The following is a 14,451-nucleotide window of genomic DNA, read 5'->3' as shown; positions in this document are numbered from 1 at the left end:
GTTACAGTTTTGACTTAAATCGGCTTGAAAATCTATGACAAGATCTATGTAATCGCTGCCAAAGGTGATTCTAACATGTATTGACTCAGGGGTGTGAATACTTCTGTTTTCACTTTGTCCCTCTGGGGCATTGTGTGTATATAGATGGGTGAGCAAAAAATCTATTTCATCAATTTTGCCACAATCGCCGAAGTTGTAGACCTTACAGTGAAATGCTTACTTACAAGCCCTTAAACAACAATGCAGTTTTAAGAAAAATACCTAAAATAAATAAGAAATAAAAGGAACAAATAATTAAAGAGCAGCAGTCTGGGTAGCCATTTGACTAGATGTTCAGGAGTCTTATGGCTTGGGGGTAGAAGCTGTTTAGAAGCCTCTTGGACCTAGACTTGGCACTCCGGTACAGCTTGCTGTGCGATAGCAGAGAGAACATTCTATGACTAGCGTGGCTCTAGTCTTTGACAATTTTTAGGGCCTTCCTTTGACACCGCCTGGTGTAGAGGTCCTGGATGGCAGGATTTCAGATGGTAACACAACACAATGTGGAATAAGTCAAGGGATATGAATACTTTCTGAAGACAATCTATGTACTGCACTACTGTTGACCAGAGCAGTAGTGCACCAAATTAGTCTGGGTACCAGTCTGTTAGTGAAATCAAGCCACTCCTTGTCATGTCAAACATATTTGGTATGATAGCACAAACAGATATGGGACCGGACTAGCACAAACAGATATGGGACCAGACTAGCACCAAACAGATATGGGACCGGACTAGCACAAACAGATATGGGACCGGACTAGCACAAACAGATATGGGACCGGACTAGCACAAACAGATATGGGACCGGACTAGCACAAACAGATATGGGACCGGACTAGCACAAACAGATATGGGACCGGACTAGCACAAACAGATATGGGACCGGACTAGCACAAACAGATATGGGACCGGACTAGCACAAACAGATAAGGGACCAGACTAGCACAAACAGATAAGGGACCAGACTAGCACAAACAGATAAGGGACCGGACTAGCACCAAACAGATAAGGGACCAGACTAGCACCAAACAGATAAGGGACCAGACTAGCACCTAACAGATAAGGGACCAGACTAGCACAAACAGATAAGGGGACAAGACTAGCACCTAACAGATAAGGGACCAGACTAGCACCAAACAGATAAGGGACCAGACTAGCACCTAACAGATAAGGGACCAGACTAGCACAAACAGATAAGGGGACCAGACTAGCACCTAACAGATAAGGGACCAGACTAGCACCAACAGATAAGGGGACCAGACTAGCACAAACAGATAAGGGGACCAGACTAGCACAAACAGATAAGGGGACCAGACTAGCACAAACAGATAAGGGACCGGACTAGCACAAACAGATAAGGGACCAGACTAGCACAAACAGATAAGGGACCAGACTAGCACCAAACAGATAAGGGACCAGACTAGCACCAACAGATAAGGGACCAGACTAGCACCAAACAGATAAGGGACCAGACATTCGGACAAACAGATAAGGGGACCAGACTAGCACAAACAGATAAGGGACCAGACTAGCACCAACAGATAAGGGACCAGACTAGCACCAAACAGATAAGGGACCAGACTAGCACCTAACAGATAAGGGACCAGACTCGCACCAAACAGATAAGGGACCAGACTAGCACCTAACAGATAAGGGACCAGACTAGCACCAACAGATAAGGGGACCAGACTAGCACAAACAGATAAGGGGACCAGACTAGCACAAACAGATAAGGGACCAGACTAGCACAAACAGATAAGGGACCGGACTAGCACAAACAGATAAGGGACCAGACTAGCACAAACAGATAAGGGACCAGACTAGCACACACAGATAAGGGGACCAGACTAGCACAAACAGATAAGGGGACCAGACTAGCACAAACAGATAAGGGGACCAGACTAGCACAAACAGATAAGGGACCGGACTAGCACAAACAGATAAGGGACCAGACTAGCACAAACAGATAAGGGACCAGACTAGCACACACAGATAAGGGACCGGACTAGCACAAACAGATAAGGGACCAGACTAGCACCTAACAGATAAGGGGACAAGACTAGCACCAAACAGATAAGGGGACCAGACTAGCACAAACAGATAAGGGACCGGACTAGCACAAACAGATAAGGGGACAAGACTAGCACAAACAGATAAGGGACCAGTCTAGCACAAACAGATAAGGGACCAGACTAGCACACACAGATAAGGGACCGGACTAGCACAAACAGATAAGGGACCAGACTAGCACCTAACAGATAAGGGGACAAGACTAGCACCAAACAGATAAGGGACCAGACTAGCACCTAACAGATAAGGGGACAAGACTAGCACCAAACAGATAAGGGGACCAGACTAGCACCTAACAGATAAGGGACCAGACATTCGGACAAACAGATAAGGGACCAGACTAGCACCTAACAGATAAGGGACCAGACTAGCACCTAACAGATAAGGGGACAAGACTAGCACCAAACAGATAAGGGACCAGACTAGCACAAACAGATAAGGGACCAGACTAGCACCTAACAGATAAGGGGACAAGACTAGCACCAAACAGATAAGGGACCAGACTAGCACAAACAGATAAGGGACCAGACTAGCACCTAACAAATAAGGGACCAGACTAGCACCAAACAGATAAGGGACCGGACTAGCACAAACAGATAAGGGACCAGACTAGCACCTAACAGATAAGGGGACAAGACTAGCACCAAACAGATAAGGGACCAGACTAGCACAAACAGATAAGGGACCAGACTAGCACCTAACAAATAAGGGACCAGACTAGCACAAACAGATAAGGGGACCAGACTAGCACCAAACAGATAAGGGACCAGACTAGCACCTAACAGATAAGGGACCAGACTAGCACCAACAGATAAGGGGACCAGACTAGCACCTAACAGATAAGGGACCAGACTAGCACCTAACAGATAAGGGACCAGACTAGCACCAACAGATAAGGGACCAGACTAGCACAAACAGATAAGGGACCGGACTAACACAAACAGATAAGGGGACCAGACTAGCACCAAACAGATAAGGGATCAGACTAGCACAAACAGATAAGGGACCAGACTAGTGCAAACAGATAAGGGACCGGACTAGCACGAACAGATAAGGGGACCAGACTAGCACAAACAGATAAAGGACCAGACTAGCACCTAACAGATAAGGGACCAGACTAGTACCAAACAGATAAGGGACCAGACTAGCACCTAACAGATAAGGGACCAGACTAGCACCTAACAGATAAGGGACCAGACTAGTACCAAACAGATAAGGGACCAGACTAGTACCAAACAGATAAGGGACCAGACTAGCACAAACAGATAAGGGACCAGACTAGCACCTAACAGATAAGGGACCAGACTAGCACCAAACAGATAAGGGACCAGACTAGCACCAAACAGATAAGGGACCAGACTAGCACCAAACAGATAAGGGACCAGACTAGCACCTAACAGATAAGGGACCAGACTAGCACCAAACAGATAAGGGACCAGACTAGCACCTAACAGATAAGGGACCAGACTAGCACCTAACAGATAAGGGACCAGACTAGCACCAAACAGATAAGGGACCATACTAGCACCTAACAGATAAGGGACCAGACTAGCACCAAACAGATAAGGGACCATACTAGCACCAAACAGATAAGGGACCAGACTAGCACCAAACAGATAAGGGACCAGACTAGCACCAAACAGATAAGGGACCAGACTAGCACCAACAGATAAGGGACCAGACTAGCACCAAACAGATAAGGGACCAGACTAGCACCAAACAGATAAGGGACCAGACTAGCACCAAACAGATAAGGGACCAGACTAGCACCAAACAGATAAGGGACCTGACTAGCACCAAACAGGGAATAGGGGTGCCATCTGGCTGTCACGTGTGTCAAAACGTGATTGTGCTAGATTTAATATTTTGAATAGTGACCTGGCTGTGACAGTACATTTGAGGAAGTCAGATTATTCTGCTGTTCTTTCACAGGATGATCACAAGATATCATTGGACGATCTGGGAAGACGCTACGGAGTCGACCTGACTCGGGTAACAAGCATGCACGTACACACACACACACACACACACACACACACACACACACACACACACACACACACACACACACACACACACACACACACACACACACACACACACACACACACACTCACACTCACACTCACACTCACACTCACACTCACACTCACTCTCTCTCTTCCTTCTGCTCTGCTATTTAATAACTTTAGTCTCCCAGGCCTGATCTAATCTCTACATAGCTATTGCCTCTGTCCTCGCTACACACACCCACACACACAACTGTTACTTTGGTCCATTGGTGGTCCAAATTGAGTCCACAGGGTTCTCATCCCTGTCCCACATGGGAACGCAGCCAAGGGATCTTTATTAGTTGTGTTCAGTGGTATTATAGTGAATATCAGTGAAGTGACAGAGGTCTGTATATCACATCTGTAATCCTACTGACCTTATCTCACACAGAACCACAATGTTGTTCAGTGGCCATGTTGGAAATGGACGCCAGAGACAAAATCAATGATGGCACTATAGTTAAAAAGACTTCTTTAGACATGTCATAGTTGTGATGTGAAATGTGCTGCTTCTATCACAAAGGGCAACTACAAATAAAAAAACCTGATTCTGTTGTTGTGAATTGTACCGTCTCTGTAGTGATGGTGTATCTATTGACTTATTCCTTGACGGACGGTACTTGTGTTCCAGGGTCTGACCAATGCCAAGGCTCTGGAGGTGCTGGCCAGGGAGGGGCCCAATGTGTTGACTCCTCCTCCCACCACCCCAGAGTGGGTGAAGTTCTGCCGCCAGCTGTTCGGGGGTTTCTCCTTGCTCCTCTGGATCGGTGCCATCCTCTGCTTCCTGGCCTACAGCATCCAGGTGGCCACAGAGGACGAGCCAGCCAATGACAACGTAAGAACCACCACAAGGCTAGACAACATAACATCTGTTCACTAGACGAAACACTCCAGTCCTTTGCACAGCCATGGCCCTTTGATCCCATTCGGTGGCTATCAATCACTCCAGATTCCCTACAGTATAGCAGTCTATACACTACAACCCTTCTTTGCGTCTAACATGGTCTATCAGCCAGACTATGGTACGTTATATGTTCATGTTACATTTGTCAGTTACTAGCCTGAGTCCCAGATCTGTGTGTGCTCTGGCCTTTTGTAATGGGACTGAGTGACAAGGAGATGTACGATATAGCACAAACAGACTGGCACTCAGGCTATATAGTCACAGACTGGCACTCAGGCTATATAGTCACAGACTGGCACTCAGGCTATATAGTCACAGACTGGCACTCAGGCTATATAGTCACAGTACAGTTATTAGCGAACACTGTCTATTGTAATCAATGCACACCTGACTGCAAACATATTACATGCTACATACTACAAACAACCATCATCATCATCAACATCAACTTCACTTCACAGACTAATATGTTGTTATTCTGTCATATACTGTGTAGTGCAAAGCCAATAACCTATACATACATTTTTTTTTGCATACATGACAGTAAATCGCTTTGGATTAAGGTTGTAAACTATATTACTAGAATCTTTTGACGTTTACCAGTAAACTACCAGAATTTTGGTAACTTTATTTTACTTTTGTTTACTTTTATTTTTTATTTTATCAGATGACATCTAGTGGTATTTTGGGGTACTTCAGATTATTACAGGTGTCTGTAATTATCTCTGTTGCTCTGTGTGGCCGTTTCACATTTCAAACATAACAAATAATAGTTGGAAGATCGTTCACAGCTTTGTGGAAGTTATCTGTGGCGCTGATGTTTAGGCCGAGGCATGCATAGTTTTTTTGTGTGCTCTAGGGCAACAGTGTCAAGATGGAATTTATATTTGTGGTCCGAGCAACGGGACCTTTTTTGGAACACCATTATTTTATCCTTACTGAGATTTTACTGTCAGGTCCCAGGTCTGACAGAATCTGTGCAGAAGATCTAGGTGCTGCTGTAGGCCCTCCTTGGTTGGGGACAGAAGCACCAGATCCTTAGCAAACAGTAGACATTTGACTTCAGATTCTAGTATTGTGAACCCGGGTGCTGCAGACTATTCTAGAGCCCTCGCCAATTCGTTGATATATATATGTTGAAGAGGGAGGAGCTTAAGCTGCATCCCTGTCTCACCCCACGACCCTGTGGAAAGAAATGTGTGTGTTTTTTGCCAATTTTAACCGCACACTTGTTGTGTGTGTACATGGATTTTATAATGTTATATGTTGTTCCCCCGACACCACTTTCCATCAATTTGTTTAGCAGACCCTCATGCCAAATTGAGTCAAAAGCTTTTTTGAAATCAACAAAGCATGAGAAGACTTTGCCTTTGTTTTGGTTTGTTTGTCAATTAGGGTGTGCAGGGTGAATACGTGGTCTGTCGTATGGTAATTTGCTATAAAGCCAATTTGACATTTTCTCAGTACATTGTTTTCCCTGAGTAAATGTAGGAGTGTGCTGTTAATGATAATACAGAGGAATTTCCCAAGGTTGATGTTGACGCATATCCCACAGTATATATTGCGGTCAAATTTATCTCCACTTTTGTGGTTTGGGGTGATCAGTCCTTGGTTGCAAATATTGGCGAAGATGCCAGAGCCAAGAATGATTTAAAGAGTTTAAGTATAGTCTCTATATTGTGGTATCTATATTGTATAATTTCATTGAGGATACCATCAACACCACAGGCCATTTTAAGTTGGAGGTTTTGTATTTTGTCCTGTAGTTCATTCAATGTAATTGGAGAATCCAGTGGGTTCTGGTAGTCTTTAATAGTTGATTCTAAGATTTGTATTTGATCATGTATATGTTTTTGCTGTTTGTACTTTGTTATAGGGCCGAAAAGATTGGAGGAGTGGTTTACCCACACATCTCCGTTTTGGATAGATAACTCTTCGTGTTGTTGTTTGTTTAGTGTTTTCCAATTTTCCCAAAAGTGGTTCAAGTCTATGGATTCTTCAATTACATTGAGCTAATTTCTGATGTGCTGTTCCTTCTTTTTCCGTTGTGTATTTCTGTATTGTTTTAGTGATTCACCATAGTGAAGGTGTAGAATCAGGTTTATTGGGTCTCTATATTTTTGGTTGGATAGGTTTCTCAATTTCTTTCTTCGGTTTTTGCATTCTTCATCAAACCATTTGTCATTGTTGTTCATTTTCTTCGGATTTCTGTTTGACGTTTTTAGATTTGGCAGGGAAGTTAAGAGGTCAAATAGACTGTTTAGGTTTTCTACTGCCAAGATTATACCTTCACTATTACAGTGAAAAGTTTTGTCCAGGAAGTTGTCTAAAAGGGATTTAATGTGTTGTTGCCTAATTGTTTTTTGGTAATTTTCCACACTACTTTCCTTCCATCTATAGCATTTCTTAATATTATTCAGCTCCTTTGATTTGATGCCTCATGATTGAGGATTGTTCTGTTCAAGTAGCCTGTGATTTTTCTGTGATCTGATAGGGGTGTCAGTGGGCTGACTGTGAACGCTCTGAGAGACTCTGGGTTGAAGTCAGTGATATTAGTCTACAGTAGTACTGCCAAGAGATGAGCTATAAGTGTACCTACCGTAGGAGTCCTCTCGAAGCCTACCAATGACTATGTACTATACATACCCAGTGTGCGACAGTGCTGCAGGAGTTGTGACCCGTTTTTTGTTGGTTATGTTGTCGTAGTTGGGGGTGGTAATGCTTTCACCTCCAGGTAGGTGTTTGTCCCCCTGTGTGCTGAGGGTGTCAGGTTCTTGTCCAGTTCTGGCATTTAGGTCGCCACAGACTAGTACATGTCCCTGGGCCTGGAAATGATTGATTTCCCCCTCCAGGGTGGAGAAGCTGTCTTCATTAAAGTATAGGGATTCTAGGGAGTTTAGACACTGTGTGTTTGGGAAAAAGTTTATTTTCTTGTATATATTTCCCGTTTGAGTCCATAAGGTGTACAATCTGTGGCTTGTTTATGTCCTCTGTGGGTGTCTTTTTATTTTCAAATGATTTGGTTGGGTCTAATTGTCTCTCTCTCTTTCTCTAATTGTCTCTCTCTCTCCCCCTCTCTCTTTCAATTAAATACAATTCAAAGGGCCTTATTGGCATGGGAAACATGTTTACATTGCCAAAGCAAGTGAAATGTTTCTCTCTCTCTCTCTCTCTCATTGTGTCTCTCTCTCTCATTGTGTCTCTCTCTGTCTCCCTGTCTTTCTCACTCTCTTTCCCTCCCTCCCTTTCCCATAATAGTTGTACCTGGGTGTGGTCTTGTCAGCTGTGGTCATCATAACTGGCTGTTTCTCCTACTACCAAGAGGCCAAGAGCTCCCGCATCATGGACTCCTTCAAGAACATGGTTCCTCAGGTGAGCTGAGACTGCACAGTGTACATGTGATTCCCAAATGGCACCCTATTTCCTTTATAGTGCACTACTTTTGACCAGGGCCCAGGGTGCTGGTTAGAGGTAATGCACTATATAGGGTGTAGGGTGCAATTTGGGACGCTGGCAGTTCGTAAAGCCTAGAACAGGCTAAAATCACTTGTATAGTCTTAGATTTAGACTCATTTTCTCTAATATAATAACAATATATGCCATTTAGCAGACGTTTTTATCCAAATCGACTTACATACAATTCATGTATGGGTGGTCCTGGGAATTGAATCCGCTATGCTGGCGTTGTAAGTACCAAGCTCTACTAACTGAGCTTCAGAGAACCATTTTCTTTCCTTTGAGTGCCTCGAGTGGGCCTTACACTGACTTGATAAGCATAATAAGCTTAACCAACATAACACAGCTAATAATTTGAGCCAACTTTGGATTTGCCAATGAATGTTTGCCAAAAAACATTTAATTCTCTTGTTTCATCCTCCCCTTTGTCTTTTTCTTTCATCCCTCCTCTCGCTTATCCATCCCTCCATCCCTCCATCCCTCCATCCCTGGCAGCAAGCCCTGGTGATCAGGGAAGGAGAGAAGATGACGATCAATGCAGAGCTAGTGGTGAGGGGAGACCTGGTGGAGATCAAAGGAGGAGACAGGATCCCTGCCGACCTCCGAGTCGTCTCAGCCGCGGGCTGCAAGGTAAGGAGAGGAGAGGAGAGGAGAGGAGAGGAGAGGAGAGGAGAGGAGAGGGGAGGAGGAGAGGAGAGGAGAGGGGAGGGGAGGAGGAGAGAAGAGGAGAGGAGAGGGGAGAGGAGAGGAGAGGGGAGGGGGAGAGAATAGGAGACGAGAGGAGAGGGGAGGAGAGGAGAGGGGAGGAGGGGAGAGGAGAGGAGAGGAGAGGAGATGGGAAGGGAGGGGAGGAGGAGACGGGAGGGGAGGGGAGAGGAGGAGAGGAGGAGAGGGGAGGAGAGGAGAGGGGAGGGGAGGTTAGGGAGGGAGGGGAGGAGATTAGAGAAGAGGTGAGGGGAGGAGGAGAGGGGAGGAGATTAGAGAAGAGGTGAGGGGAAGGGAGGAGGAGAGGGGAGGAGAGGAGAGGAGAGGAGAGGAGAGGAGAGGAGAGGAGAGGAGAGGAGAGGAGAGGGGAGGAGAGGAGAGGAGGAGATGGCAGGGGGTCCAAGAAGGCTGGATCATGTAGTTGCTCTCTTTCTCTCATTCTCTCTTTCTCTCTCTCTCAATAACTTTTTTCTGTCTGTGTGTGAAGGTGGATAACTCCTCTCTGACTGGAGAATCAGAGCCTCAGACACGCACACCGGAGTTCACCCATGAGAACCCCCTGGAGACTCGAAACATCGCCTTCTTCTCAACCAACTGTGTGGAGGGTCAGTAGGACAAATCCTTTCCTGTCTTTTTATTCATTTATTTGTATTTAACCTTTATTTATATAGGAAGTCCCATTGAAGTCAGAAGACTTGTTTTACAAGGGAGACCTGACCTGACCCTCCCATCACTCCCTCCCTCAGGTACAGCCCATGGTGTAGTAGTAGGGACTGGAGACCATACAGTGATGGGTCGTATTGCCACCCTGGCCTCTGGGCTGGAGACGGGCCAAACTCCCATCAACATGGAGATTGAACACTTCATTCAACTGATCACGGCCGTGGCTGTATTCCTGGGGGTCAGCTTCTTCATCCTGGCCATCATCCTGGGGTACACCTGGCTGGAGGCCGTCATCTTCCTCATTGGCATCATCGTCGCCAACGTCCCCGAGGGCCTGCTGGCCACAGTCACTGTGAGTTAAGCCTTGTATGTCCGAGCCAGAATGACCCATAGTGCAGGAGCCCATCTCCTGTACACCCCTGGACAGGATGCTAGTCTGTCAAAGCGACCGTCACTGTGAGTCAGACTGTTATATGGGCCAAATTATTTTTTTAAATAAGGAGTGGGGAAGTCCTTCTCCTTCCGTATGTTTTATTTATTGGATAAGACAGAGAGGTGGAGAGGGATATCACCATCTACGCTACGGAGCTCCGTTTGCGTCGCGTTGCAAAAAAATTCCGCTACAGAAAAGTACATAGAACTACGCAAACAAAGCTCCGTCGGATCCATTGAGGATCCATTGAGGATCCATTGAGGATCTATTGAGGATCCATTGAGGATCTATTGAGGATCCAATGAGGATCCATTGAGGATCCATTGAGGACCCATTGAGGATCTATTGAGGATCCAATGAGGATCCATTGCATAGACTGTGTGGAGCCCTTAAGAGCAGTGGGCCAGATTCAAACCCAAACTCTCTCTCTCTCTCCATCCATCCATCTCTCTCTCTCTCTCTCCATCCATCCACCCATCTCTCTCTCTCTCCATCCATCCATCTCTCCATCCATCTCTCTCTCTCCGTACATCTCTCCATCCATCTCTCTCTCTCTCTCATCCATACATCTCTCCATCCACCTGTCTCTCTCTCTCTCTCCATCCATCCATCCATCCATCCATCCATCCATCCATCCATCTCTCCATCCATCTCTCTCTCTCTGTACATCTCTCCATCCATCTCTCTCTGTCTCTCTCTCTCCGTACATCTCTCCATCCATCTCTCTCTCTCTCCATCCATCCATCTCTCCATCTATCTCTCTCTCTCCGTACATCTCTCCATCCATCTCTCTCTCTCTCTCATCCATACATCTCTCCATCCACCTGTCTCTCTCTCCATCCATCCATCCATCCATCCATCCATCCATCCATCTCTCCATCCATCTCTCTCTCTCTGTACATCTCTCCATCCATCTCTCTCTGTCTCTCTCTCTCCATCCATCCATCTCTCCATCCATCTCTCTCTCTCTGTACATCTCTCCATCCATCTCTCTCTGTCTCTCTCTCTCCATCCATCCATCTCTCCATCCATCTCTCTCTCTCTGTACATCTCTCCATCCATCTCTCTCTCTCCATCCATCTCTCTCTCTCCGTACATCTCTCCATCCATCTCTCTCTGTCTCTCTTTCTCCATCCATCCATCTCTCCATCCATCTCGCTCTCTCTCTCTCTTTCTCTCCATCCATCCATCCCCCCCCCCCCCTCTCTCTCTCAGGTATGTCTCACCCTCACTGCCAAGCGTATGGCCAAGAAGAACTGTCTGGTCAAGAATCTGGAAGCTGTGGAGACCCTGGGTTCTACCTCTACCATCTGTTCCGACAAGACAGGCACTCTGACCCAGAACCGCATGACCGTGGCCCACATGTGGTTCGACAACATGATCCATGAGGCCGACACTACGGAGGACCAGTCTGGTGAGACCACCCACAGACATCATCTGTCTTTTCCAAACTCGACCAGACACATTGAATTAGTGGACTACTCTGCTCTGAAAAATGAGCTGAATCATAATATGAATGCTGATACTGATAGAGCTCATTCACAATGACACAGTGCATCAATCCTCTAAGTCTAGGGTTGCAAAGATCCCAGTTGGAAGATTCCCAGAATCAGGATGAAAAACACAGGAAATCTGTGAATCCTTCAACCGGGAATTTCTTGAAAACCTGGGAATGTGGGGAAAGTAACCAGAATTTTGCAACCAATCACATTGATACAGTACGTCCTCCCTCTGTAAAGTCGAATGCTTCTCATGTGTTCTCTCTCTCAGGTGCTACCTTTGATAAGAGCTCGGCTACATGGCATGCTCTGTCCCGCGTGGCTGGACTCTGTAACCGTGCTGAGTTCAAAGCTGGGCAGGAAAACTTCCCCATTCTGAAGGTAGGGAATGTTCACATAGAGTTGGCTAGATGGCACATTAAACATGCTTTGTAGCAAGGGCACGCTCTATCCAACTCTATGAAGGGCCACTTTACACCTATACCCATGTGACTAAACATAATTTAGACACACCCACTGTCTGAATTCCAAATGGCGCCTATTTAGTGCACTTAATAGGAGATAGTGTAGCTCAGTTGGTAGAGCATTTGTGCTCGCAATGCCAGCGTTGTGGGTTCAATTCCCACGAGGGACCAGTAAAACAAATATGAAAATGTAAACACTCACTACAGTAAGTTGCTCTGGATAAAAGCGTTTGCTTTAAAAAAAAAAGAATCATTTTGGGGAAGCAGACATTGAATCGAATAAAATCCCTTCATTACTGCTACAATAACATCAGAGTTCCATACTGAACATACTGACAACATTTTCCCAGCCAGCAAACCATTCTGACAATGTGAATAGACTGTCTCCTCCTGACTGTTTGATGCTGTGCGTTTCTTAGAGGGACACTGCGGGCGATGCGTCGGAATCTGCTCTGTTGAAATGTATTGAGCTCTCCTGTGGGTGTGTCCGCTCCATGAGAGAAAGAAACACCAAAGTGGGAGAGATACCCTTCAACTCGACCAACAAGTACCAGGTATATAATTACTACACAAACATATACATCAAAGAAACAACTGCAGAAACCAAAATTAATTTATTTGTTGTAAAAAAAACACCTACAGAACTATCCAAGTCCTTTGAACCCCCAAATATGTAATGACAGCAAAGATAAAAAGTTGACCATGTAAAAACCACTTCCCACTAATATATACTCTTATCTTCTACCATCTCTCTCCTTTTAAAGCTTTCCATTCATGAACAAGAGGACAATGAAAATGGCCACCTACTCGTTATGAAGGGAGCACCTGAAAGAATATTGGACCGGTATTTATTTACATCAAACCTGACTAACCAATGTGTCTCTCAATGTGTAGATACCAAAGAGTTGGATAGAGATATTTGGATATAGTGCTCAATGGTGCTGCCCATGCTGTCAAAGAAACCACTATGCCAAAGATACATAGCCCTCTATCCAACTCTATGGTAGATACATATTTTATTTGTCACATGCGCTGAATACAACTTTACAGTGATCAGTGTGGCAGATCATACAGCGCTTTCAGAAAGTATTCACACCCCTTGACTTTTTCCACATTTTGTTGTGTTACGGCCTGAATTTAAAATGGATTAAATTACGATTATGTGTCATTGGTCTACACACAATACCTCATAATGGAATTACACCGAAATAAATATAAACGCAACATGCAACAATTTCAAAGATTTTTCTGAGTTACAGTTCATATAAGTAAATCAGTCAATTTAAATGACTTCATTAGGTCCTAATCTATGGACTTCACATGACTGGGAATACAGATATGCATCTGTTGGTCACAGATACCTTTAAAAAAACAGGTAGGGGCGTGGATCAGAAACCCAGTCAGAATCTGGTATGACCACCATTTGCCTCATGCAGCGTGACACATGTCCTTCGCATTGACTTGATCAGGCTGTTGATTGTGGCCTGTGGAATGCTGTCCCAATCCCCTTCAATGGCTGTGTGAAGTTGCTGGATATTGGCGGGAACTGGAACACGCTGTCGTATTGTTTTCATTGTCTGTAACTTATGCCTGCCCATACCATAACCCCACCGCCACCATGGGGCACCCTGTTCACATTGTTGACATCAGCAAATTACACGACGCACATGCTGTCTGCCATCTGTCCGGTACATTTGAAACCGGGATTCATCCGTGAATAGCACACTTCTCCAGTCTGCCAGTTTCCATCAAAGGAGAGCATTTTCCCCACTGAAGTCGGTTACAACGCCGAACTGCAGTCTGGTCAAGACCCTGGTGAGAACGACGACCACATGGATGATCTTCCCTGAGACGGTTTCTGACAGTTTGTACAGAAATTCTTCAGTTGGCAAACGCACAGTGTCATCAGCTGTCCGGGTGGCTGGTCTCCGATGATCCCGCAGGTTAAGAAGCCAGATGTGGAGGTCCTGGGCTGATGTGGTTATATGTGTTTTGCGGTTGTGAGGCTGGTTGGATGCACTGCCAAGTTCTCTAAAACAATGTTGGAGGCGGCTTATGGTAGAAAAACGAACATTCAATTATCTGCCAATTGTACGCTCCATAAAAACGTATATATCTGTGGCATTGTGTTGTGTGACAAAACTGCACATTTTAGACTGGCCTTT

General features: G+C 45.3%; 1 protein-coding gene across 2 annotated transcripts in view; it reads left to right on the top strand.

The window, feature by feature from the left end:
• Window positions 1-14,451, top strand: part of LOC129813612 (sodium/potassium-transporting ATPase subunit alpha-2) — a 30,084-nt gene that overhangs the window by 2,847 nt on the left and 12,786 nt on the right. For both annotated transcript variants that reach the window (XM_055865953.1, XM_055865952.1), the window contains exons 3-12: window positions 4,044-4,103; window positions 4,794-4,997; window positions 8,325-8,438; window positions 9,018-9,152; window positions 9,715-9,832; window positions 9,974-10,242; window positions 11,539-11,737; window positions 12,094-12,203; window positions 12,706-12,840; window positions 13,051-13,130. In XM_055865953.1, coding sequence (XP_055721928.1) covers window positions 4,044-4,103; window positions 4,794-4,997; window positions 8,325-8,438; window positions 9,018-9,152; window positions 9,715-9,832; window positions 9,974-10,242; window positions 11,539-11,737; window positions 12,094-12,203; window positions 12,706-12,840; window positions 13,051-13,130 — 1,424 coding nt within the window. The remainder of the gene's footprint in view (window positions 1-4,043; window positions 4,104-4,793; window positions 4,998-8,324; window positions 8,439-9,017; window positions 9,153-9,714; window positions 9,833-9,973; window positions 10,243-11,538; window positions 11,738-12,093; window positions 12,204-12,705; window positions 12,841-13,050; window positions 13,131-14,451) is intronic.

The sequence above is a fragment of the Salvelinus fontinalis genome, chromosome 17 (assembly GCF_029448725.1).
Source record: "Salvelinus fontinalis isolate EN_2023a chromosome 17, ASM2944872v1, whole genome shotgun sequence".
NCBI lineage: Eukaryota > Metazoa > Chordata > Actinopteri > Salmoniformes > Salmonidae > Salvelinus > Salvelinus fontinalis.
Note: the sequence above shows the minus strand (reverse complement) of the source record. Positions and strands in the feature narration are given on the sequence as shown.